Raw genomic sequence first — 25,273 nt, forward strand, 5'->3', positions numbered from 1 at the left:
TGGCTAGATGAGACATTATGCTTATCCATCTGACAGATACTGTTCTTCAGAATGGCCAAAACAACAAAAAATTTCATCTAGACTAGTGTGAAATCTGATGCCATCAAATGCTTTTTATGTCTTTTTACCCTGAATAGACGGAAATTATGTTGAAATGACAGGAAATCAAATCTAGGATTTCAGCAAGTTTGCATATGTCTCATGTAGATTATTTAAGCCACACCACCGAGGTCTTACCACAGACTTACATACAAATGATTTTTCCTGCACTAAAACATTTTAACTGTAAAAGTGTCGTCTGTATGCACTGTATAGTGGACACAGTATCATTTTCAAAGGAGGCAGTAAGCACAGGAGGAGACTAGGGCTGCTATCCAACACTGTTATAATTATTTTATCAGTTCAATCTAAAAAAAACACCTTTTTGTTAACAAGTAGTTGAACTGGTTTTATTCAGATCAATCCAAATCACCCCGTTTCTCCTATTGCCCTATTCTACAAGAACAAAATAATAGTATTATGTCAACTTCAAACTGTGAAAAGACAGTGGGGGCATTTGAAGCTAAACTTAACTAAACTTAACTAAATCTTTCATTATGGTCACTGTTTAATTAGTATATTTTTACACAGTAAGTAAGTTAATTTTATAGTAATACAGTAGACCAAACAGTAATTGTACAGTTGTTTTAGATACTGTCTTGCTTTGGCATGCTCACACAGGAAAGTTTTATCGCTCTTCCTTAACACAGCTATGTAAAGTGTTACAGGAAATTCAGCTTCTGGTTGGCTGCTGGTGGGGTGTGATGTCACCAGCTGCTATAAGGCTCTAGCTGATAGTCAGAAGCACATTCAGTCCTGGAAACCTCATGTGCTCGAATGCTGAGAGTGCTCAGAAAGACGGAGGGAGGGAGAAAGAAAAAGAGGAGGAGGGACAGAGCAACCAATGAGCACTATGCGCTGAACAGTATGAAAGAACAAAAAAAATGTATTGAGACTTCAAAAGGATTATATTTGGAGTATCTCATGGGCTCAAGGCAAAAGAAGAATTTGACTGGAGAATCGTGAAGAACTCTCCTTTGCGTGAGTACAGCAATTGCTAAATATCTGAATGAACGATTTATTAGAAAATCTGGTTTGTCATTAGAATTTACTCTAGGGGAGGCTTTGTTTTGGCTTTGGAAGTTAGTAGTTTTGCATTGGTTTTAAGACACTGACTAATGACTTACTTGATTGCACACTGACTTTCTTTGCGCTGGTTGTTTTTCACACTGTAGATCATGGAGGTAGAGAACACATGGAGTGTGGACAACACCTCCATGTTCACAAATGTGTCCTTAGGGCTAAACAGTTCGTCTCCAGCCCGGAATATCTCCCTTCAGACTGAGTCAGAGCACAGTGATGCAGAGATGGTGCTCCTGGGTATACTGATGGGACTTCTAGTCTTAGGTATTGTCTTTGGCAACATCCTGGTCATCACTGCCATTGCACGTTTCCAACGTTTACAGACCGTCACCAACTGCTTCATCAGCTCTCTGGCCTGTGCAGACCTGGTCATGGGGCTCCTAGTGGTCCCCTTTGGTGCCTGTTACATCCTTCTAAATAGCTGGCATTTCGGCAACTTCTTTTGCCAGTTCTGGACAGCCACGGATGTGCTGTGCGTCACGGCTAGCATTGAGACATTGTGTGTAATAGCTCTGGACCGCTACCTGGCAATCACATGGCCACTCCGCTATCAGTCAGTGCTGACCAAGCGTAAGGCCTGCTGGGTGGTGTTGGCAGTGTGGGCCGTGGCAGGCCTCATCTCCTTCCTGCCCATCCACATGGAGTGGTGGGTGTCTGAGGAGCAAGAGGCACAGGACTGCTTGAAAAATGCCTACTGCTGTGACTTCAACACCAATGCACCGTATGCGGTGGCCTCGTCCATCGTCTCTTTCTACATCCCCCTGGTGATAATGGTGTTTGTTTACGGCCGGGTCTTCCAGGAGGCTCGGCGGCAGCTGCAGAAGATCGACCGGGTGGAGGGTCGCATTCGGACGCAAAGCTTTGGCACACAGGATGGGAACGAGGTGAGGAACCGAAAGACCAGGTTTTGCTTGAAAGACCACAAAGCCCTGAAGACCCTTGGAATCATCATGGGCACATTTACACTTTGCTGGCTACCGTTCTTTGTGCTCAATGTGGCGGCGGCCATCTGGAAAATGGACAACATCAAGTTGCCCTTCAGGATCTTGAACTGGATAGGCTACGCCAACTCGGCTTTCAACCCCCTGATCTACTGCAGGAGCCCTGAGTTCAGGCTTGCCTTCCAAGAGATCCTGTGCATGCACTCAAAGTTTTCATCCGCAAAGAACAAAAAGGGATATATCTATGGCAATCACAGCTGGCAAGTGCACATGAAGACCACCAGTCTGAGGCAGCCACCTCTTACTGAGTGTGGAACAGTAGAGCTAGGTGCAAGCTCTTTGCCTGCCAACAATTCCAACAGAAACGGGAATTGTAATAAAGCTCATTTAGCCAATTTTGAACAGTGAAATTTCTTGTCATTTGTTACTTCCATTTCCGCTACCACACATTTAAATGACTTAAGAAATATCTGGTAAGTGAACAAATGGAAATATAATGTAAAAATGTTTTACTGTCCATGAAAACCTGTACTTGTAGTGGACAAGTCTTTATTGTAATGATTCTGGATGTGGTGCTTAGATGGTTACCAGCACTTGTCAATGAGTAATTAAAACCAGTCTGTAGCACCAAAAGGTTTAGGTACAAGGTGGAGCAAAACTTGAAATTTGGAATATAGTTGTGAAACACTGGATACCTCTCCTTCTAGCCTACCTCATGACAATGTCTTCACTGTAACAAGTTTGCATTTAATTAGCTCAAAAAAACTGGAGCTCTGGATCCACACCGCATACATGGATTCATGTGTAACATATTCTCACCGATCTCAGATCAGTTTAGTCCTCTTTATATTTTAACGAACACTACTATATTAATGATTTGAGATCAGTACTTTCATTTTTGAGACGTTTAATACGTAGGGGCCTGGGGGGTGGGGGGGGTTGTTTTGTGCAAGACAGACTTGTTACATTCCATTTAAAAGCTGGAACTGTCTTTAAGCCAGGGACTTCTGTATCTCTCTGATCCCTTGTCTAAGAGGGAGGAAATCCAACCCTCTGACGAAGAGCAACAGGTGGACATTGCCGTCTGTGCTATAACCAGCTGCACTTACGAAAGGAAAAAAAAAAGAAGCCCAACAATATTCAGATCTCTCCACTCCATGTACTTCAACCTTCCCCAGTTAACATTTCCACTGGGTAATCATTTTAAGGTTGTAGTTTGCTTGCCTACAGATATAAACAAGACCTTATTTTATCAGTCTGGCTGGTGTGGTTGACAGTGCAAGGACAGAAAAATGAAATGTGGTTAGCACTATTGACTGTATAGCACGTAGAGATTTTCCAGAATGAGAAACAAGTTAAAGGTTCTTGTTGCTGAAAGCACTTGTTAAAGCAGGCAGCTTCATGTTCTATAGTGAGTTTGCCAAAAAAATGGGATTTTATTAGTCCCTTCAGAATATGTATAGCAAACCATTTCTGTCAATGGCTGCACATTCATTGGGAGATATGTTTTTAGAAGTGTTTATGTGTAATGTTTACAGAGATTCTTGAGCAAACTGGCCAAAGGGGAAAACATGCTACAGAAAAACTATTATTCCAATAATTGCTTTTGTTAAAATCCATAATAATCCTAGTGTTTACATTTTTACTAAAGGAATTGAATGTGATGTAGTGTAGTCTCGTTGCCATAAAGCAAAGTACACTACTCCTTTAGGCAACCCTTTTGTTATATAACGATTTGGAGTTCATTCCCCGAAAGTGCACTGACTTACATATACCCTAAGAGCAGAAGCCACTGTTCTGCAAGTTGACATTACCAGAGCTCCCTTCCTGTGTGCGTGTGCATGTGTGTGTGTGTGTGTGTGTATGTGTGTACGTGAGAACATTATGGTGTCCAAGCTTGCTGCTGCAGGATAGTTCTACATCTAATTTCGAAACGTCTAAGAAGCTTAAACAGCTAACAGGTGCTTTGCTTTAGGTACTCCACTCATGAGCACATTAGGCCTCCAATGTAATTAGCCATTCACACAAAATCTAACACTAAGGTATACGATGTACATAGAATATATAAGAGATGTACAGAACTTCCCCATCAATAGGCAAAGCTATTTGTGTCTGTATTTGTGGTACTGTTTCGGAGATGGTATCAACCTATTTTGTGTCATTCCACCTAACAGATGCCCTTATTTACAATGGCGTAATTATTTCCACTGTGCTACATTCATCACAAAAAATGCTCTTTGATGGCGCAGTTTATTTTGTTTATTTATTTTTGTATGTCAAGCCAACTGCTGAATGTACAATGTGAAGAATTAAATATGCCTATTTGTAAACCTGAGGTTGAAATGTGGTCGTTACATGTGCTGTACGTATTGCTCCCTCTAGTGGTGACATGCTCTAAGTAATTGTTATTTTTTTCACCTGCTTTTTTGTGTTTTTTGACACCAGCTTGCTGCAAGATCAGGCTATACTGTGTGAATCTGAGTGGACTTCTGGATCTAAATTGACCTCTCAAATATAACGCTCAACTACAAAGATCCATTCCAGTGTTGTGCTGGAGGTTTTGCTCAGTGAAAGAACTTGACATTGACAATAAAAGGGAAACAGGTTTCTCTCTCATCTAAAGCTTCTATCCGTGGAGATTCTGGGCTGATGTTGGTATCCGATACATAGACGTTTTATAAGATTTAGAAATAGGGAGTAGAATGACCTGGATCAGCATTATAGAGAAGCGTAACATTTACTTGTTGAGGCTTAGAAGTTCACTAAAATGAATAAAATGCAGATATGTTAGCACCATAGCCCAGCCTCGCTTAAAGATTCGACTGTTTTGGAGTACAATAACTATGTCAGCCAATAATGGTTTTGATTTGAATGAAATCTTGGTCCAAAAATCAGTTCAATGCTGATCTCCCAATGCTAATATGATTCTCCACTATCATTGCGCATTAGTATTCAATGGTCTTTCCAAATGCCACAGATCAGTGTAGTCACTCACCACCTCCTGATCAACTCTGACTAACCTTTTGTGCACGAAGAAATGAGGAATCTTGAGGAGATTGAAAGTAGAGAAGCAGAGGTGGTCCCACAGCGGCCCAGTCGTAAACATGGGTATTTAGCCAGTGTGAATAAAATTGTCTGTTGAGAAAAGACAACAGAATTTTCAGTCAGCTCATTGTAACCATCTATTGATCCTTCCTATGGCGGTTTATTTGTATCCTTTATTGATGTAAACCAGGTCTGGGAATGCATAGGTGAATTATTTACAGTAATACGCATTGTGAAGCAAATGTGATATTTCATTCTAATATTTAACACTGACATTTTTCCATGATTTTCTTTAACTGCCTGTTTTTTCTCCAAAACTTAAAAGCAAAAATGTAAGACGTAAAAAGTAAATTAATGATGTTAGGCTACAAGAGACCTGGGCTAATGAAGGTGCTCCAATCTTGATTTAACTGATCACTCGCAGCTGCGGTCAAATACCTTCAGTCCAAGCAAACCAAAGTATATCAGCAACTCAGATACAGCGGGGAGATCTTCAGCCTGGACACTAACCATCTGGAATGCAACGCGTGTTTAAAAGCTGACAGGCAACTTACATTGTTACATCATTTTCTAAAGGGAACATGAACCAAGTATCTACTGTCTCCTCCATTATTCATTCCTACATTCCTAAGCTTTGGTCCTTCTATGCTGTTTGTTGTTACATGTGAGCCTCCTCAAAATCAGGCCAGGCCATAGGTCAAATGTTTAGTTACATTTAACCTTTTGCCCTTTTTCTTAACCGATGACTCCTCTTCTTGTTTATGAAGCTCTTAGTCACTTTTATAGCAGCTACATTTATCTTGGGTGTGTGTGTGTGTGTGTGTGTGTGTGTGTGTGTGTGTGTGTGTCAGAGTTGCCATTTTGTACCAAGGAGTGGCTGAGCACAGCTTAAAGGTCAAGAATGACCGACCCTTCTTAAATCTTGGTCAGTGTTCTTGAACTGCTCTTACACCTGTCTGCTGAAGATACTGCTGGGGATTCAACCCTTCAACACCGTTTCTTTCAACAGGATTCTAACACTCCCTAACTGTTTTTGGTGGACTTTAATTAAGAGTGCTACTAATTCTGGGCGTAAGCAAAACTAGTCTCAATATACTCATATACTTTGACATTGAAAGAATACATACAGCAACATTTGCACATTCATTTATACATATGGATATTCACAAATTCCAAGAAGAAACTGCTGAAAAAGTATCAAAAATTTGCAATATATATGAAGAAGCTAACTGCCAGAGCAAATGATGTTACAATTAGATTGCATTCCTCATCTGTTTACATTGGCCCCTTAGCATAAAATTGTGGGTGGACTAGGTTGCAACTAGTGCTGGAGCTTGGAGACAAATAAAGCTGCGCAGGCAAAATGACTGTACTCACTTTGCACGCCTGCATCCAGAGTTATTGGGCTCATTAATTTCTTGCTCTGAAAAACACTGATGTTGCCCACAGGCCCTACTGAGGAAGCCTGTCACCTCTGCCCTACCAGCTCCTGTGTGTGCTCATCACATCACTGAAAATTCAACATTTCAAGTACAATCTGAATTAAATGCCTCCCTCAGGCTTTGTTGATGGACTACAGAAAGCGGAATTTCAGAAGTTTCTTAAGGTTTGATCAAGATTGCTGCAAACTTGGGTTTGAAATCAATTAAATCTTATAAATTGAATAACTGTTATTACTATACATACACACTATAACACACAACTATACATACATGCAAAAGTTTGAACACCCATGGTCCAATTATATGTTTTGTTAAACAAACTTAAACATGTTCTTTTTTATGTCTTCATTTTAGGGCATAATTTCTATTTTTTGTGAACTTAGCATTTTGCAAAAAAAAAAAACAAACATTAAATGTAAATTGTCCCATTACTTTTACACAGACCATAGTTTATATTTAATGATTTTTACCAATATGTTAAATTCAGCAAAAATATAGCATCTGTGCATTAAAATATGTATTGCTTTGTTCCCTTGAAAGACCATATGTCAAACACAAGGCCCGCAGATCAGGCCTGCAACACAATCGTAACCTCCCCCAACAAAAACTATGGGACAGCATTACACCTTAATTCTACCATACCAGTCATATGCCCAAAAGCAGTAGGTGTGTTTCAGCTGCAGTTCAACTAATATAAACACTATAAACGCTCAGCAGCTCAGAAATGGATCCCAAGAATGAATGAATTTGCAGCAAAGAAAAGATGGAAGGTTAGTGGATGAGTTACACCACTGCTCTTAGAGGATTTCCACTTTTCACTCTTATTTTCACATTCAAATAATACAATTAGGAACACAGTTAATAATATTTACACTCAACTTACAATATGTTTCATTTTGAACGTGCTAAATTTTGTAAAGGATAATAATATCTGAACTACTACAAATACAAATGTGAAGAAAACTTCACAAGCTGAGGTACTGGCAACTTTTCCAGCCTCCACATACGCACCGTAACACAACATCAGACAAAGAATAATAATTCAGTGAGTAGTGAAATATTGTGTATAATTGACATAAAATCATCCAATCTCATTACTACACTGTTCATTTTTTCAGCTCAGAAACTACCCATAGAAACCATCGTCCAACTAAACGAGAGCGCTCCCAGGTAATTAAGATTTATGAAGTGGCCGTGATTTCTGATTGGGAATAGGTTTGTCTAGCAACCTAATGAGATTACCGACAATAACGCCAGCCAAAGGTAATACAGTACATTGACTGAAGGCTCTACAAAGGAGAGGAGAGAGGCAGAGAGACAGAGAGACAGAGAGATGCAATTAGAGGAATCAAATTAAACCTCACACAACACTGTATTCATCTGTTCTATTGGACACAGTACACTGAGGGGAGGAGTAAAACTCATTCATATATTCTCCTTTTCAATTCTTTGCCTCACAATCACCCCACTGGGTCTATCATCTCAGCATAAACTGCTGAAAAATCACTCCACTCCCCCAGCATGTTAAGCTATGCATAGACTTCTTTCTGCATAAATGATTTTCAGTTGAAAAAGTCCTAGGAAAAAAAAAACCCTGCCTCTTCAATAAGGCACCATCCAATTTCTTGCATAGATGCAGACGCAGTCTGAACCTGTACTGCCAGCTGAGTTGGTGATTATGCAGTGAAAAAGGTCAGGCTCACCAAAAAGGATATCAGTGACGTGACCTATTGGGCAAGCATCCACTCCATCACGCTCTTTCCTGCCACCAAGTGCATGTACAGATCAGGAGGTTGGTAAGTGTGCTGCAGAGTAAGAGAGCACTGGAGAAACACTCTGTAGCCAATATTACTGATAAACCCATGATGATGAAATGAATGTTCTCTGGACGAGTGGGATGTACGCAGAGGAATGCTGATCTCTCAGAGGAGTAACTACTGTGTTAGAAAGCTTGCAATTATCCTCATTATATAACACATCTATACAGATTTAAGCCCCGTGCAAAGACAGCAGCCTTATAAGTTGACTGCACATCACTGTGCGAGATGACGCCAATAACTTCTTGTGGCATAAATGTGATCATTTATGTTCAAGTGTGCTGTAAGCCAGATTATACAAACCAGATTCTCTGACAACTCGCCTATGATGCAAGATGAAGACCACATTCTGCTTTGGTCTTCCATCAGTTCTACCAAATTGTAGGTGTCAGAACTTGTGAATCGTCCCATCTTCTATTGGTAGCCTTTATAGCTGAAGGCTGTCTTTGGTTGGAAAGCGGTTATTCTACCATCGAAGAGGAAAACAGATGCTGATATGAAGTTCAAGTTATGTTGAACAACATCAGTAAAGCTATAACATAACGCCACCGACAAGGGCCAGAGGTTACATGATGCAGACCAGCCCATCCCTATCATAATCCGTATTTCTCCTGCTAATTCATTTAAATATTAAAACAGTTTCTTTTACACACACATACACACACACACACACACACACACACACACACACACACACACACACACACACACACACACACACACACCATTGCCTTTGTGCAGAATAACTTTTTTCTGCAATCTATGCATTTTCATCTTTATTTCTTACTGCTATTTATTATTAATGCCGCAGTGAGGTAACCAAGATGGCAAGCTAGTGATAAAATGAAAACTGGCAAAAGCTCTCATCTCAAATGTGACGATCATGACAGTCAATATGCAACAAGCTGACGTTAGGTAAGTTAAGATCAGTGCTTCTCATTGTCATCCTGCTTGGACCTGCTTAAATCACCTTTTCCGGTCCTGTTCTCTGTGCCTTTTCTTCTCTGTGCTTTTTTCTTTTACAGTTGTTACTTCTACAGTCCATTTTCAAACTATTCAAAACTGCTACACCGGTAATGCAAAAAAGGGTATTGAATTGTGTAGAGCATTGTGTGATGTGTCAGCCCGTAACAGATTCACAACATTGGGCTGAATCTGAAATGCTAATCTCTCATAACTTATGTTTGCTTCTTTTTCAAAGTTCTGTTCCACCTAAAATAGTGCAGCAGTTACACGCCAACTTGCATATAGGCACCTGAATGTAACTGCTACATCACTGAAGGTGTAACAGGAATGAGAATAAAAAGCTTCATCTTCAGCTTCATCTAATCCCCATCCACTTTACAAGACTCACAATCAGCAAGACTTCAAAACAAACTGTCTGAGCTATTCTTAAGTTGTAAGTGAGTAATGAAACTTTAGGACTACTGAAGGGCTGGGATTAAAACAACTATGCATTTCTGAAATATAATTCAGACACTTTAGCGCCAAAGTGACACGGTAAAAAATGTAAAAATATACAAATAAGGCATTTGCATCTTTGTGCAAAGAATCTATTATTTGCCAAATTGATCAGTAATATAAAGAGAATGAAGTCAGTACTTTTGTCTATGAGAAATCCATCGCTATGATGTGCCTGTTTGTCATGCACAACATAACTAAAAATGACTATAAAATAAAAATTCAAAATGAAAAATGAACATTTCTTTGTTGGAAAATTCAGGAACAGAACAAAAGATACAGACAAAATCTTGATTTATTCTTATTTTGAGCTCATTTTCATGGCTTTAAGGATGTGGGACACTATTTGCCTCACAATGGTAGAATGACTCAAAGGCATTAAATCAACTGCTGCTAACAATGTCTTAAGACTACAAACTTCATTTGTGATTTTTTTTTTAATTAAATTTTTTTTTTCATTAGTATTAAAACAGCAAAAATAAAGAGTGAATATCTGCCTTTAGTCTGAAAATTACTGATTAACAGGACCAGGGTTACTGGTCCTTCAGTGGACAGTTGGAAAGTCAATGCCGAGTTGAACATCCTCTGATAAAAAGTTCTGTTTTACTTTTTTTCCCCCCATTAAGATATGAGTCGACAAGCTTGGCTTGGACACTTTTATTGAGTGCAAGAATATTCTTGGTTTGGGGAACTCAAGCCTCACATATTCTCCATCAGATCCTCTGAGAAACACATTGAACTTAAAGTTATTGCTGACTGGTGTAGGGGTAGAAGGAACAGGGTCATCGTCTCGCAGTATTCGCCTCGTTCCTTCTATCCCTGCACCAGTCACAGCAACCATGAAAGCATAGCTTGAAAAAGTTTAAATGACCCTATGCTGAATAAAAAAATGACTTGTTCACTTAAATGATCTAACAGACCTCAGACACTTTGACACTTGCTCAAATCTCCAACACATTTGGAGCACTTATCGAAAATGACAGCACTTTTCTTGCAATAGCCTGATACTGTCTTCAAATTGGGACTGTCAAGTCTGAAAAGCCTTCTAAAATCAGTTGCGTGTCACTAAAGCAAGGAGTAGCCTGTCTTTTTTAACGCTCAGCAGACTGCTCTGTGTCTCTGGAACCGTTCCCATATTAGCAATGGCCAGTGTTTATGGCAGGTTAACAGCGATGTGTTTGTCTATTGAACACGCCCTGACTAACTTGCTTGGCTTTTGGAATGGACAGCTAATCTATATGCTCAGCAATAGCTTTCTTTTACCTCCCATCCATCCAACTGTCTATCAATCTACCCTTATTGCCCTGTCCTTTTATCCATCTACCCACATCTCACTCATTTGCCATGCATTGAAAGAAAAGTATGGGCGTCATCGGTTGCCATGGCGTGGTGTGTGATGAATTTCTTGGAGGTGCTTAGTCTTTACAAAACATTGCCGGTGGTGTTACAGTGATGTTTAATCCATACTCATAATGATAAGTGTGTCTGGGGGAATAAACCCAAGAGGGCTGTGGGAGTTATGCCCTCATTTATGTCAGCTTTATACATAGACCTTAATTAATTCATGCTTCCAGTTAAAAATAAGTTCAAATTAATGCAGTTAATATGATCGAAGGCCTCTGGGGTGTTGCAGGGTCTAACAGTAGGTTAACATCTTGGACTGAATATACTGATATAAAATGTTTACTATTCGTAATGTTAATCTACACAATGTCGCTGTTCTCCGTCAACAATACAATGTTTATAAATGGCCCAAATATATGTGTGTGTGTGTGTGTGTGTATTCTGTATCTTCTTTCAAATGTTCCTTCAGAACAACTTTTTTCACAAAGTGGTGAACCTCGCCTCATCCTTGATTGTGAATGACTGAGCCTTTCAGGAATGCTCCCTTTATACCCAATCATGACACTCACCTGTTTCCAATTAACCTGTTCACCTCTAGAATGTTCCAAACAGGTGTTTTTGAACATTCCTCAACTTTCCCAGTCTTTTGTTGCCCCTGTCCCAAATTCTTTGGAATGTGTTGCAGGCATCAAATTCAAAATGAGTGAATATTTGCATAAAACAATAAAGTTTATCCGTTTGAACATTAAATATCTTGTCTTTGTAGCGTATTCAATTGAATATAGGTTGAAAAGGATCTGCAAATCATCGTATTCTGTTTTTATTTATGTTTTAAACAACGCCCCAACTTCATTGGAATTGGGGTTCTAAGAGTGTTCTGTGAAAACGCTTCAAGAAGCTAAGCATAAAAGAATTCTTTTTAAAGAACAAGTTTTTTAAAAAAATGCAAACTTAATTGGTCTTCTGCAATTTCAGATTTGACGTTTGAGGACTGAATAAGTCTGAGTAGAAATCAAGCTTCAAAACCAGAAAAAGTTTGACAGATTGATTGCATGTGAAGAAGATTAGTTTAAATAGGCCCATTATACTGTTCCTTACAGCCTGGTCATAATTTGAATAGCTTACTATTATGCAAATTTTGCAGGGTACAGCGAAATCAGTTAAATTTGGGCTTATATAAATAAGCACATCTCAGCCTGATTTTTCTTAATGTCCCTGATTAAACTTTGGAGGATGTGACTACACATTTCTGGAAACAGAAAGTGGTCTAAAGGATTTAAAAAATCCAAAGTGCTAAAGCTTTTTACTTATTCATTCTGCTTTTGTAATAGCAAAGTATTTGGAAAATTACTTTTTGAAAGGAGAGACAAATAGAAAGCAATCAGTGCAAGACCTGTAGAAGGAGTTTAAAAAAAATGGGCATAAGGACTTGACTGATCCCTTAATGTACCACCAAAGACATGCGATTAAATTATAGACTAGCAAGTTCTTACACCTCTGGCCTTCCAACGTTCTGTCCATGCTGTATCTCATGAATAAAGCATGTCTCCAATATATGCTTGCCTTATGGGATAAAATGAAAAATCATTCTACTTGAAGGTCACTTACATTGTACTCAACCGGCCCTCTTATTGCCCTTTCCTTTTGTCCAATCTAAAATGTGTTGGCCTGCTATACGTGTGGTGCTGAACATGATGAACATGTAAGCTGGAATCACACCTCTGTATTCTAAAAAAGCCTTCAGATATGAGCCTTGAGATAAGCGGCTAGATTCTCAAAGCTTCATGGAAGTTGCTAAAGACAGCTGTAGTAATGACTTATGAATTTCTTAGTCGGCCACAGAGTGATGCTAGGTTATCAACTGTATAACTGGGAAGAGACTGAGGAAGACCGCATGGCATGTCTTTTCCCTCGGGCTAGTCTAAACAACAGCAAGAACTTGGGTTTATTTTAATATTTACATCTGTGTATGTGCCTGTGTGTATAACACTAATGTCCGATTGTTTATGTTACCATATATGAATACATAAATAAAGGAATAAAAGTGGTGAGAGCTTATATGGGGTGCAGTTAAATCACAATGATCAGACAAGTGTATTGGATGAGTTTTATTTTATATTACTGCATTATTTTACACCTGTCCAGGGTCCAGCAACCCCCGCAACCCTCAAGGAGAAGTGGCTTAGAAGATGTGTGTGTGTGTTTTATTTTACATTGTATTATAATTATTTATTATATTAAATTATTTTAATTAACTCTAACCTCTAAGGCTGGGCAGTGTCCAGTCCTTTCCACAAAGGGCAGGTGTGGCTGAGGGTTTACATTCCGACAAAGAAGGAGCTTGAATGATCAAGTAGAATCAGGTGTGCTCCTGCTTGATTGCAATGAAAGCCTGTGGCCACACTTTGAGGATACGAGACTGGCCACTGCTGTTCTTAGGGCTTCTTCATTCTATTCTTTTTATTGCTATTAAAGTCAGCAATGTTCTTAGCTAAATTTGAACATTTTCCACTATTTTGATGGCTCAGGTTTTGATGGCTTTTCAGTTGATTTCAGTACAGTTTACAACAAAGGAGTGCTCTCCATGTTGTTGATAGATCATAAATATTTTCTGGGTTTATCTTCCTCGCACGTCTCTGAGGTGGTCCTAGATTTTACTGCAAACATGCCTACATATAAGACTGGCGCAAACGTTTTGACTGAGGCTGTGAAGATACCATGGCCCAAGTGGGTTATGACTATCCTAACATGTTTTGAGAATCTGGCCCCTGCTCAATGAACTATTTTTTCCAGTGTTCAAAGCTAGAAAACAAGTGTTTAAGGAATACTCTAGCCTTTTTAAACCTAATCCCTATCTACCACATTAGTGTATGGTCATTTACCACAGACAAACATTTTGATGTAATTCAATGTAATCAGTAAACATTTATTTGAGAAACACATATTTTTGTAGAACATTTCCATAAATTCTTCAGGTATTTGTAAATTAAGTATAATTTGTTCAGTCAGGGTTTCAACCAGGCTTCTGTATATATGTATTTAGTAAAAAAGCTTTAGGATTCAGGTGCTCTCCTCTTCATAATTTACACGCTGTGCCTTAACCATGTCATTTTCCAGCAAGGACTCTGATGATGATACACAGATCTACATAAACTCCAGCCTTGATTCCCTCTCTAACTGTATCTGTGAAACTAAGATCTGAATAAACTCTACTTATCTTCAATTCAACATTGATAAAACTCATCTCCTAATAAATGTTTCCAAAACGTTTGTTAGCACCCACTTTGGTTTATCTTTTGACACTGATGGAGTACAGGAAAAGCCTCAAAAATCAAAAATTTTCAACATCAAAAAAAGGTTACAGTGCAGGCACAATTTCTGTTCCTCAGGGTACAAACAATGTACACATACCCTCAACGGTACAATGGTTTTAAGTGTACGTTTTTCCTGAGGAAAGTACACATTTGTACCCTTTTTATAACTTTAAAACAGAACAATACAATAAAAAGCCAGGAGACCAGACAGGATGTTTGGAGTTAATACTGTTTAATATATAAATATAATATATAAATATATAAATATAAATATAAACTTATAAATACAATTTTCTCTGTCAAGTTAATTTAAATTCAGTATTAATTTTAACTGAAAGTTTATACCACTCTCCCTCGCTTTCTTCTTGATCACTAACCTCCATCAGACCTGCTCCTTCAGTCCCATCAGTCTCCATCAGCTTCTTTCTCCACCTCTTCCTGTGTTTAGTAACACATTCATTTTATTAAAATCAGATTTACAAGAAATGATCAATCAATGTATTCTTTATTTTAACTGGTGAGAAAATTCTCATCTGATTGCTTTGACGGAGCTGCTGCCTCTTAATTTGCATGTACAGTTTGAGGAATTGCCGGATATAAAGCTGTTATGATGACCTTTTCACTCAAAGTTGAACTTGACAGAGCCCTGGTGGTGAAACCTTGTATGATAAAAAGTAATGCATGGCAACACTGTATTGAACCATGGGAATGAGATCCTATGCTTGGCCATGGCTTAGTAAGGTGTGGGAACTAGATGATTAAGTTGTGGCCACGACTTAGTAAGGCATGGGAATTAGATAATTAAGTCGTAGCCATGATGTCATTCCCACATGTAAGCAGGGTGTGGGAATGACATCATGCCTTATTAAGCCGTGTTCAAGGCTTAACTATGTCACACCCACACCTTACCAAGTCATGGCCAAGCATTATTTCTTTAATATGAGATGTCACCAGCAGGGCTCCACAGAGCTCAGATTTCTGTTCCACCTTAAATGCAGCAGCAGTTACACTCTGGCACCTCACAATGCAAAAATTTAAACAATAATCTGGCAAATAGGAAGCAAATTCAATCTCGTCCTTTTCACTGACATTAACATATTGTAAACAACAGTATATGGCAAACACTGGTGTCACTGTTTCCAAATACTGAAGATCAACCTAAAAACAAAGAATATAAAGAGCTGTCAATAATGTTATTTCTATTCCTCTTGTTCGTTCACACTCTCACTTGTTGGCTTGTCAGCTACTTAGTGTTAGTGTTAATGTTAGCCTAACCCCTTTTCACGTTTACTCATCAGTAAAAAACTGATCTACAGTTATATACTTTGCCACAAATCCATATTGTAGGTGGATATATTCACACTGTTTCACTCTCTATATTTTAGATGTTGAATAAGGCCTAATGTTCATTTTAGTGAGTTTTTATGATGATATTATTGGCTTACAATGTATGAGGTCTGATATGATATGTTGTAATCCAATTACGTCTGATATGATTGGCCCAAAGTCTATCAAAGGCAGTGATGCTTTAAAGCTTTAAACCAGGCTGTGCCCTTCTATTACAGTATATTTTCTATTAGATTTAATTGCAATGTTTTGCTAATTCTTGCTCTGTTTAGTTTGTCTGGTGTTGTAATTTTCATGGATTTTGTGGTGAATTTAAGTTTAAGAAAGCCGCTATTGAAATAAAATAAAAATTACAAAATTGTCCTTCTTCTTCTTTCTATTATTATTATTATTATTATTATTGTTATTATTCTGCCTTGGATTGTAAGGGGCTAAAGAGTGGGATACACATGCAGCAGATAGAGATTAGGCTACGAAACTCTGTAGTATTCCAGCTAGTGTTATGACCTCACTTGTTCAAAAGAGGCAACATGACCTTGGGGGACCACTCCATGTTTAATAATGAAAAAGACCAATTCATTGTTAATTAGAGGTGAAATTAGAGGGAAATGAATAAAGAATCTAGGGCTAAGTCTGAAATTATTTCATGTTTAGGAATCCAGGAGAGTCACCCCCAGTGTGTGAATGGAAGAAAGACAAAAGGGGATTTTTCACTGAGATCAATTCATCAGGTGCAGAAAATCAGTCAGTTCACCTCCAATACACCAATGGCCTCTGGTCGCATCCCATGCCAGGAAGACAAGGGGGATTCACTCAAGTCATGGCACCCAAATGACACTCACTGGAAATCACAGCCTCTTTGAATCTTTGAAGCAACGAGGCTTTAAACTGAAACAGTTTAACTTGGTTAGGTTATTAACAGTGTTTATGCAGTCACCCCCAGCTTTACAATCTTAATATCTGAATTTAAATCGAGAGCTAGAAAATACCTAAATAGGCCTTTTTATATCCAGACCTGGCAAATACAAATCACAGAATACAGGTGTAAATGAAGAAAGAGATTTTTAGAACAACACTGACATCTTCTGGATGTAACTACACTAATAGCTAGATTTATCCACCCGTAATAAAGCAGTTGCTTAAAACAGACTGTTGGCAAAGCTTATGAATTTCTGGGGGGAGTTTCCCTACAGGCCCAAAAAAAAACAGAAGAAGGGTCATTTCTTCCAGTAAATTCATTCAGTTCATTAGAAATAAGCCACTGATCAGCAAAAGGACAAACTAAAAACTAACCCACCTTACATGATGAAACTCACACCACAGGTAGATCCTACTGCACCTGAGGAGAAAATGAGTGAAGAGATTATCACCACAAGATGTCAGTAAATGAACATCTTTGTTCACAATATAGATTTATCCATTATTGCTCTTAAAGGCATATTCCATCAATGTTTCAAAACTTCTGAATAATTGAATAAGCTGTAAACATACTCATTCAGACACAAAGTGATTCACTGTAGAAAAATGTACAGACTCTGCTCTCTTTGCAATGATAGTGATAGGATGCAAGGGTCACGTCTACAACACACTATGTTGCCTTACAGTGCCCTGCATTTATCCCTCTGCTACGGATGGATTAAAATAGACTTTAAGGCAAAACTTAATTACAAACTATCTTAAAGCAATGTTAGGCAGCATATTTGTGTGTGTGTGTGTGTGTGTGTGTATATATATATATATACACAAATATGCTGCCTAACATTGCTTTAAGATAGTTTGTATACACACACACATACACACACATATATATGTATATATAACCATTTCATGTCATATCTTTCTGTGAGGGAGATTTCAGAGGTATTAAACTCGTATTAAACTCAGTGGAGGTAGGTTATTAAACTCAATTCTCACAGAGTACGTTTCTCTAGAGCAGAGCGTTTCACACCAAATCACTCTGAATGAGTCTGTTTACATCTTAACCATTTAATTATGCATATTAAATATGATTTTTTTAAATCAGTTGAGTTCCCCTTTAAACAGACACAATCAAAAAGAAATAAAAAACTGCTACAGATACGCAAAAACGGAAAGTTCGGCTTCCTCGGCCAGTCTACACAGGCGCCGTTACACCCTGAGTTAGCTTATAGAACACCGGTCCGTTGGTTAAACACCGGTATAAGGCCACGTTATTACGTGAATTTATGACCGGCTTCTTCTTTAATGTTTATGAACTGATTTTTGGACAAATCTATTTCCACAGTAAACCTGTAGTAATGTTACCAAACCACTCCTGAGCGACGAAGTTGCTAGCTAGCTAGTTCTGGCTCACCGTCAGTGAAACGGCTAACGGCTTTGTCCTGTGAGCACATGGAGCTCACTCTCTCACTCTCTCGCTCTCTCACTCTCTCCCCTCAATGGAGCGCGCACACACACACACACACACACACAGGGGGACATGGCACAGCCGCTGACAGCCCGGGACTGCGAGCACGCCGCCACACACACACACCTACGGGACACAGGACTGCCGGAGCCGAGTCCTCACAGGTCGAAACGCTGCTGACGGATTCACTCTAACTGTGTTAGCCAGACTAGCCAGCGACCACAGCAGCAGCGGGCTTGTTTAACGGTTTCCTCACGCGGGGAGCCACCCATCTCTCCGCACTGCCCGCGTCCGTTCGCCAGCCGGACACCAGAAACTGCTCTCCGGGACTCTTCCTTCTCCAATTGTTCAGGAGGAAAACACTTCATCAGCAACGTCAAATGTGTGTGTTTGTGTAAATAACTGTCCTTAAACAGCCATAAAACGCGGACTATGACGGGAGTGTAACGTTAAGGTGCTCGGTCGTTACTGGAGGCGAGGACGCTTCTCACCATGAACACGAACGGTAAGAACATACGCTTATTACATTTTAGTACATGACGATATGCATAATTTAAAAAGTATTTAACAAAATTGCCTCTCACAAGTCTGCCTGGAAAGTGCTCACCACTGCCAGTTAGCATTGCCTACCAACTCCACTGATAGTTGTGGAGCTCACCTGTCCTGCTCCGGAGTCCGCGCTGCGCAGGACTACAGACTCCCTGTCGAGGATAAGACGGAGAAAAAATCGAAAAGCGTGTTATTAATTCATAATGCAGTTAGTGTGGCTGGTGGAGGAGGGGACAACTTTTATTGGCTTCTTTGCACTTTATCGACCTGCATCTTTATATGTCAAAAACCGAGCAGTGTCACTTAACAGTGTTGAGTGACTGATACATAAGTCGTTTCTTTAGCCTTATTGTCTAGCATTTGGTTTACATCCATCCATCCATCCACCTGAAGGTTCACATCTGGTATCACCCAGGCTCAAATTCACCCTTAAAGGGCCCATATCCTACATTTTTGTCAACTTATGAGGCGATTTTGTGTGGGACAATCATAGTTTATTTTATTTTTACCTGACCATTTACACCTCTCCATGTCCCTGTTTCAGTTACTGTGCCTTTAAGACTAATATAATGAATGGCCTCCCTTCTAGTGAAGTAAATGAGCTCTGCCTCTTTCTGAAGCGGAAACACTCCTTACAACTTCAGTGCAAATGGGCAGGGCAAGACCGCTGTAGGTGGACACTAGTAAATGTGTTGAGTTTTTGACATCACAAAAACAGTACATTCAAAACAGGCTGTTTTTGCAGCATAGTCTCTATGTAAGTGCCATATTGACTGGGAGAGTGTTGACAGGAATTGTCAGTGTTTACGTGCTACATTCAACCCTTTTATTAAAAACAAAGTTCCATTATATGGGCTCTTTAAAATTGTGCTTTGCACTGTACTTTGCATCCTGTGTGAGCAACAGGAGCCTGTATACGTAATGTGATCAATGAATAAAACATTTGAAACAAATGAATTAAATGTGCAAGGCTTGGAATTCTTTCTTTTGGTGGGCTGGCTTTGGAGAACTTTGTGGTGCCTCACAGTATTAAAGCTCACATATCATGCAAAACCAATATTTAACACGCCTTTTTGAAATAAAAGTGTTTGTAGTGTGTTCAAATTTCAAAACATGCTGTTTGCTCCCCGGTCAGTGAGGCAGCTAATCTGCAAAAACAGCTCATTTTGAATTCAATATTTTTGTGATGTCACAAAAACCAACACATCCTATATCCGCCCATTCAGCCTGCAGCAGGTTAGCCCCGATAACTTCATAAGGGTTGGACTTTTCCAGTTCAGACTGAGGCCAGCCAATCGGAACAGAGATAATTTGCATATACCAGTCTTAACGGCACAATTTGTTTAATTCTAGGGGATAAAGAAAGGTTCCAAAATATCCATACAATCATGAATCATGACATGAACGGTACATAAACCCACGCAGAACACAAGTGAACCTACAAGAAAAATGCAGGATATGGGCCCTTTAAAGGTTTCAAACAGGGCTGGCTGATGGTGCTGCTGACCCTAACCCTAACCCTTACTGCAACAGCACAACTGAGCTCTCTGCTAGCTGCTGTATTACCTTCAAAAAACACATTTTATGTTAATCAGTTTGCTGTATAATCCAACGACTAGCCTGTAAATCAGCAGCTAGGCAGGCTAGACTTGGATTAGAATTTGCCAGAGCAGTAAATAATCACCCTTTTTATTTAATCACTGATTGGAGTTTAATCCCGGACTTCCTTTTTTTGTCCAGCGAATAAAATATCTGGCATTAATCATGCTGTCCACACATTCTGAGCTACTCTGTTTTTGCATAGTGCGCATTTTTTCTTGATCTTCTAGCACTGACAAAGCGTTGTGTTGTACTTGTCAGAGCCAGTCACTGCACTGCTTTATCAATGAACTCTTGTGATCCTGTGAGTTTGAAGCCAAAGATAGCCGAAGGCTGTGTATTCTGTCTTGGTCCTTTCCAATCCAAACTGTGTGGACTTCCTCTGTCTTAAACAGCTCCCGCCCTGAAAACAGATGTTCTGCAGGTACATCTGGAAGGCATATTTTTTGTCCGTAGTTTTTTACTGGTTTTGAAACATAGTGGTCGCACTGGGTCTCGCAGTAAACAGTAAATTTAAAATACTTCTCTGTCTAAAATCCTGTGTCATTAAAGGTTCTCTTTCTTTTTGAAGTACAACTGCAGGCTGTAATTCACAGAAGCTAATTCTCATTTTTGGAAGTTCTTTGCTTCTCATGAGTAACAGATGTGAACAGTAGCAAGACTGAGTGTATGTTTTGGATGCTGCTACATTTGAATCGGCTAAAGTGTGGTTAGCTTTGGTAAGTTATATAACTGTTACATTGCATATGGTTGATGTGATGTTGCAGTTGTGCAGTGTTATCTATGTGTCAGTGTCCCAGGCATTATAACAACACAGCATTAAAGGAATCATCCAGCATATTTCAACCTAATCTAGCATATAGTTTGATACTGTGAACAATAATCTTGACCCATGTCCTTGCACTTAGAAAAGAACAGAAAACCTTTCCATCCATCCATCCATCCATTTTCTAAGCCGCTTCTCCGTCAGGGTCGCGGGGGGGTGCTGGAGCCTATCCCAGCAGTCTTTGGGCGGAAGGCAGGATACACCCTGGACAGGTCGCCAGTCCATCACAGGGCAGACAGACAGACAGTCACTCACACCCAGGGGTAATTTAGCACATCCAATTGGCCTGACTGCATGTCTTTGGACTGTGGGAGGAATCCGGAGAACCCGGAGGAAACCCACGCAGACACGGGGAGAACATGCAAACTCCACACAGAGAGGACCCTGATCACCCGGCCAGGGAATCGAACCCAGGCCGACCCACAGCGCTACCCACCACGCCACCGTGCCGCTCCTAGAAAACCTTTCCACTCACACATTTATAAAAGTCAATGGGCAGTTGCTTTAGCACCATCTGATTGGCTTCCAGTCTATGAGTGAGCTTCACCTCAGCAGGTCTTCTGTCCTTTTACTACACACAAATGAAACACACGTTTTTGTCAGTTCTAATCACCTGTACAAATGATAAGGTTAAAAAAACACTAGCATTCCAGATAAGATGCTTTCAGTGTTGAATAACTGTCTGCCAGATTTACACAGTTATGATGCTTTTTGCACATTTATGATTATTAGATTGATTATTAGACTGACTGTTGCATTGTGTGAATAGATTTAACCACTTAATTGGCCAGGGTCCACCAGCAGGCCCAAGGTTTTATTACACGATTCTGTAAACTACTCACCCTGCTTGCACTGATGTCCCTGTAGTTACTGAATAATGAGCCTTAATATGTAATAAGGTTGGGATTTTAAGGGGTTAAAGTGAACTGAAACTGAATGTTGCAAAAAAGTGTTAACAAATCATTAAAATGTTAACAAATCATTAAGAATTTATATACAGAATATTCAGAATGCAGCACTGAAAACTAAGGGTTTAATGACTATTTGTTGGCTAAAAGAGCATTTTGTTTGTGGCTTGCTAGAAGGGGCTGGGGCAGCTGGGACTGTCTACGGTTTGAGGTGTGAGATGTGTTTTGCAAAAGAGTTTAAAATCACTACAGCTCTCTGAATCTCACCTCTCTTGTAGAATTCAAATTTTCTATGGCTATTCTCTGCACTGCTTCTATGAGTCTGATGGGAAACAAACAATTGTTTATCAAAGTACATGCTAGTAGTCAGCGCTTGTATCTCTGCACACCAGCTCCTGAGCAAGATGTAGGCCCAGTCGAAGAACCAGAAAGCTTTCAAAATATCCTGTTTTAAGAAATTATTCCTGAATTTTGTTTGAAGCCACAGGTAACGAGTAAACAAGACGCCCTTGTGTGTTTGTCAGCTCCACTTTATTTAATGTGAGTTTAATTATACAATAATGTAAACAGTCATAAATGGTCTTTGATTGGCCGTTTTGCATGTCTGTCAAATATCCCCTTCCTATTGGAGACAGTGGTTAGGGTCAGGTTCACAAGCTTGTATTTCAGCATAGTCTTAGAAAGTTTGCAGTGGAATTTCGTTTCCTGCAGTATCTCTCAAGATCTCTCCTCCAGCCTGTTCTCTGCAGTTTTTATTTTAGTATTTCAGGCACTGCCCCCAACAAGTCATCTGCTTCCCAAGCACCAAGCAGTGGATTTTTTAGTTGACAAGTCTGTGCAACCTCAACTGAAAACCAGTGCAACAATTTGGAATAATGTATTTGGTTGAATAATGCCAATAAATATTGGTGTTGATTGTTTGCAAACTGACTTAACTGTAGAAAAAAATTCAATGATAACTTAAAAAAAAAATCACTGCTTTCATTTTTGGCCTGCAGTGTACCTCAATACAAAAAGACAACAAGTAATCTTGAACTTTAAAACCTGGCTGATCCGTGGGCTGGTAATTCCAGTATATCCGCAGCCTAGTGAAAGAGGCTTGTGCAACAGGCCGTGAGTGGCTCTCCATGCTGTGTCGTGTGGGATTACTCTTGAAATCTCTCCGCCGTTCCGCTGTCCTTGCGAGGCCATTATGTCAATGGCGTTCCCCTGCTCCGGTGCCATGGCCAAAAACATAGCTCTCATTAGAGCTAAGTGCTGAGTCCACAGTGAAACACTGGCACACGCTGCAGCTCGCTTTGTTTTACTGGAGCCATTGTGAATGCCTGTAATGCCTGGCATTCTTCTATTGAGCTGCGGAACTCAGCTGACAGCTGGAACGTGGATGTGTGTGTGTGTGTGTGTAGTGGTATAAGCACTACCAGATCATACTTATACACAGTTCATGCTGCATTACCCCCAATTCAGTAATATAATAGCCAATTTCACTATATTGAATAAAACAAGGCACAGGTGTAAAAAAGCATGGATGTATTGCATCAATCTGAAGGTGGTCAAAATAAAATTCTCCAAAAACAAAAAAAGATAGGAGTGGTGCATCAATCTGAACATGGCGACTCGACTGCATCTGTAGATATTACATTTGTAGATGTTATGTTGTACTTGGTGATGCAGCGTGTGCAAAGTAAACTTTGACTGTCCAGTACTTTAGAGTAACACAAAACTTTTTTTGTTAACAACTTTTTGATAGTAAACACGCAAACAATATTCTCTGCATATCAAAACCACAGAAGGATGGGGAGTGGTCTACATACATAAACGCACACACATACATAGACATCATACATTTATACACATTCAACAAAAGTAAGATGTCTATGAATACAGCCTTGCAATAAGAGCACTCCAGCATTCAACCTAATCTGTAGCATGGAGCCGTTTACCCTGAACAATAATTATGACCTGTTTTCTTGCGCTTAGAAGAGAACAGACAACCTGATAACCCACCTACAGCTCAGAGACCTTCCCTGATAATGTATTTCACACAGAATTGCATTATAATGCAGAGTGAAAAAGGCACAAAGATTTCTGATTCACTTTGACTTTAATTCAGAATCATACTAAACTGAATCAAATGGAATCATTTTGTATTGAATCGTTTCCTATAGATTCATGATCTAATTAAATTAAGGTCAACAAATTCACACCCCTGCTAAAGAACATCATCAGATGTACAGTAGTCAGTAGAACACAGGCCTACTGTAAGTGAAAAGCAGTGGCTTTTACAGTGAACAGCAGGAGGTTAAAGCCAGCATCTGGGCTGGCTGTCTGCCATAGCGTTTACATCGAGAGAGTCGGAGGAAAAACATGCTGAAAGAGGGACTTTTAATAGGAGCCAAGTGTGCAGGTTACTACAGCCCAGTGAGCAGCCCCCCTGCTGTCTGCCTGCCTGTGTGTGTGTGTGTGTGTGTGTGTGTGTGTGTGTGGTTCTGAATTACAGATACCCCACTCTCCATTCCATTAGACAGGAGGAAGAGCTGGGCTGAGCTGCACAAATGTGCTTCTCCGTCTCATCTCATTGTGCAGCACCATGTCCTCGACCACATCCGTAGCTTTAATGAGGCTGATCACTGGCTGATCGTTGTTCTACTCAGCCAAGGTCAAGATAAATCTAGTTAGATCACTCCTTCTGTCTATGTGCGTAAGGGCACGACCAGTCCGATTATTTTTCCATTTCATTTCAGTGCTGATAGTAAAGAGGAATTCCATAGATTTTTCATCATTTATGCATAATTCAGGTGACAGTAAAGTCATTTAGAAAAGTTTGATGTGAAATGGTTTATTGTAGAGAAACCTACTGACTGATTTCTTTACAGTGGGGGTGAAAGTAACTAGGGGTTCTGATGTATACAAAATAAGCATAGTCATTTTATTGATTATCCAAAATGACCAGTGAAATACTAGTTCTTATATATATAATGTTGATAATGATAAAATTGTGACAAAACTGTAAATTCAATTATTTAATCTTATAGTGGCCTTTGTGTACCGCTCCACCATGAATCTATTTTTAGAAAATCTCTTATTTTAAAAATCCATAAAACTATATATT

The 25,273-nt window shown here is 39.5% G+C and overlaps 2 protein-coding genes and 1 long non-coding RNA gene across 7 annotated transcripts in view; 2 read left to right on the forward strand and 1 right to left on the reverse strand.

The window, feature by feature from the left end:
* The first annotated feature begins 865 nt into the window (after nt 1-865).
* Nucleotides 866-4,453, forward strand: adrb2b (adrenoceptor beta 2, surface b). Its single transcript, XM_017705152.2, has 2 exons — nt 866-1,080; nt 1,275-4,453. Exon 2 carries the CDS (start codon nt 1,278-1,280, stop codon nt 2,529-2,531), a length of 1,254 nt encoding a protein of 417 aa, XP_017560641.1. The 5' UTR covers nt 866-1,080; nt 1,275-1,277; the 3' UTR covers nt 2,532-4,453.
* Nucleotides 4,454-5,051: 598 nt separating this feature from the next.
* LOC119265440 lies at nt 5,052-18,981 on the reverse strand. Its single transcript, XR_005131647.1, has 4 exons — nt 18,887-18,981; nt 17,191-17,232; nt 14,924-14,984; nt 5,052-5,258 (listed from the first exon to the last, which is right to left on the reverse strand). It is a non-coding gene; the product is annotated as an uncharacterized LOC119265440 (long non-coding RNA).
* Nucleotides 18,295-25,273, forward strand: part of LOC108431786 (actin-binding LIM protein 3-like) — a 122,821-nt gene continuing 115,842 nt past the window's right edge. For 4 of the 5 annotated variants that reach the window (XM_037546232.1, XM_037546233.1, XM_037546234.1 and 1 more), the window contains exon 1: nt 18,295-18,784. In XM_037546232.1, the coding sequence (XP_037402129.1) occupies nt 18,772-18,784 (13 nt within the window). In that variant the 5' untranslated portion in view covers nt 18,295-18,771. The remainder of the gene's footprint in view (nt 18,785-25,273) is intronic. The other variant, XM_017705144.2, reaches the window with a different exon arrangement.

Source organism: Pygocentrus nattereri, chromosome 16 (assembly GCF_015220715.1).
Source record: "Pygocentrus nattereri isolate fPygNat1 chromosome 16, fPygNat1.pri, whole genome shotgun sequence".
NCBI lineage: Eukaryota > Metazoa > Chordata > Actinopteri > Characiformes > Serrasalmidae > Pygocentrus > Pygocentrus nattereri.

Excerpts from the sequence above, each read along its gene's own strand:
- adrb2b (XM_017705152.2), top strand. The coding sequence starts at position 1,278 with ATGGAGGTAGAGAACACATGGAGTGTGGACAACACCTCCATGTTCACA.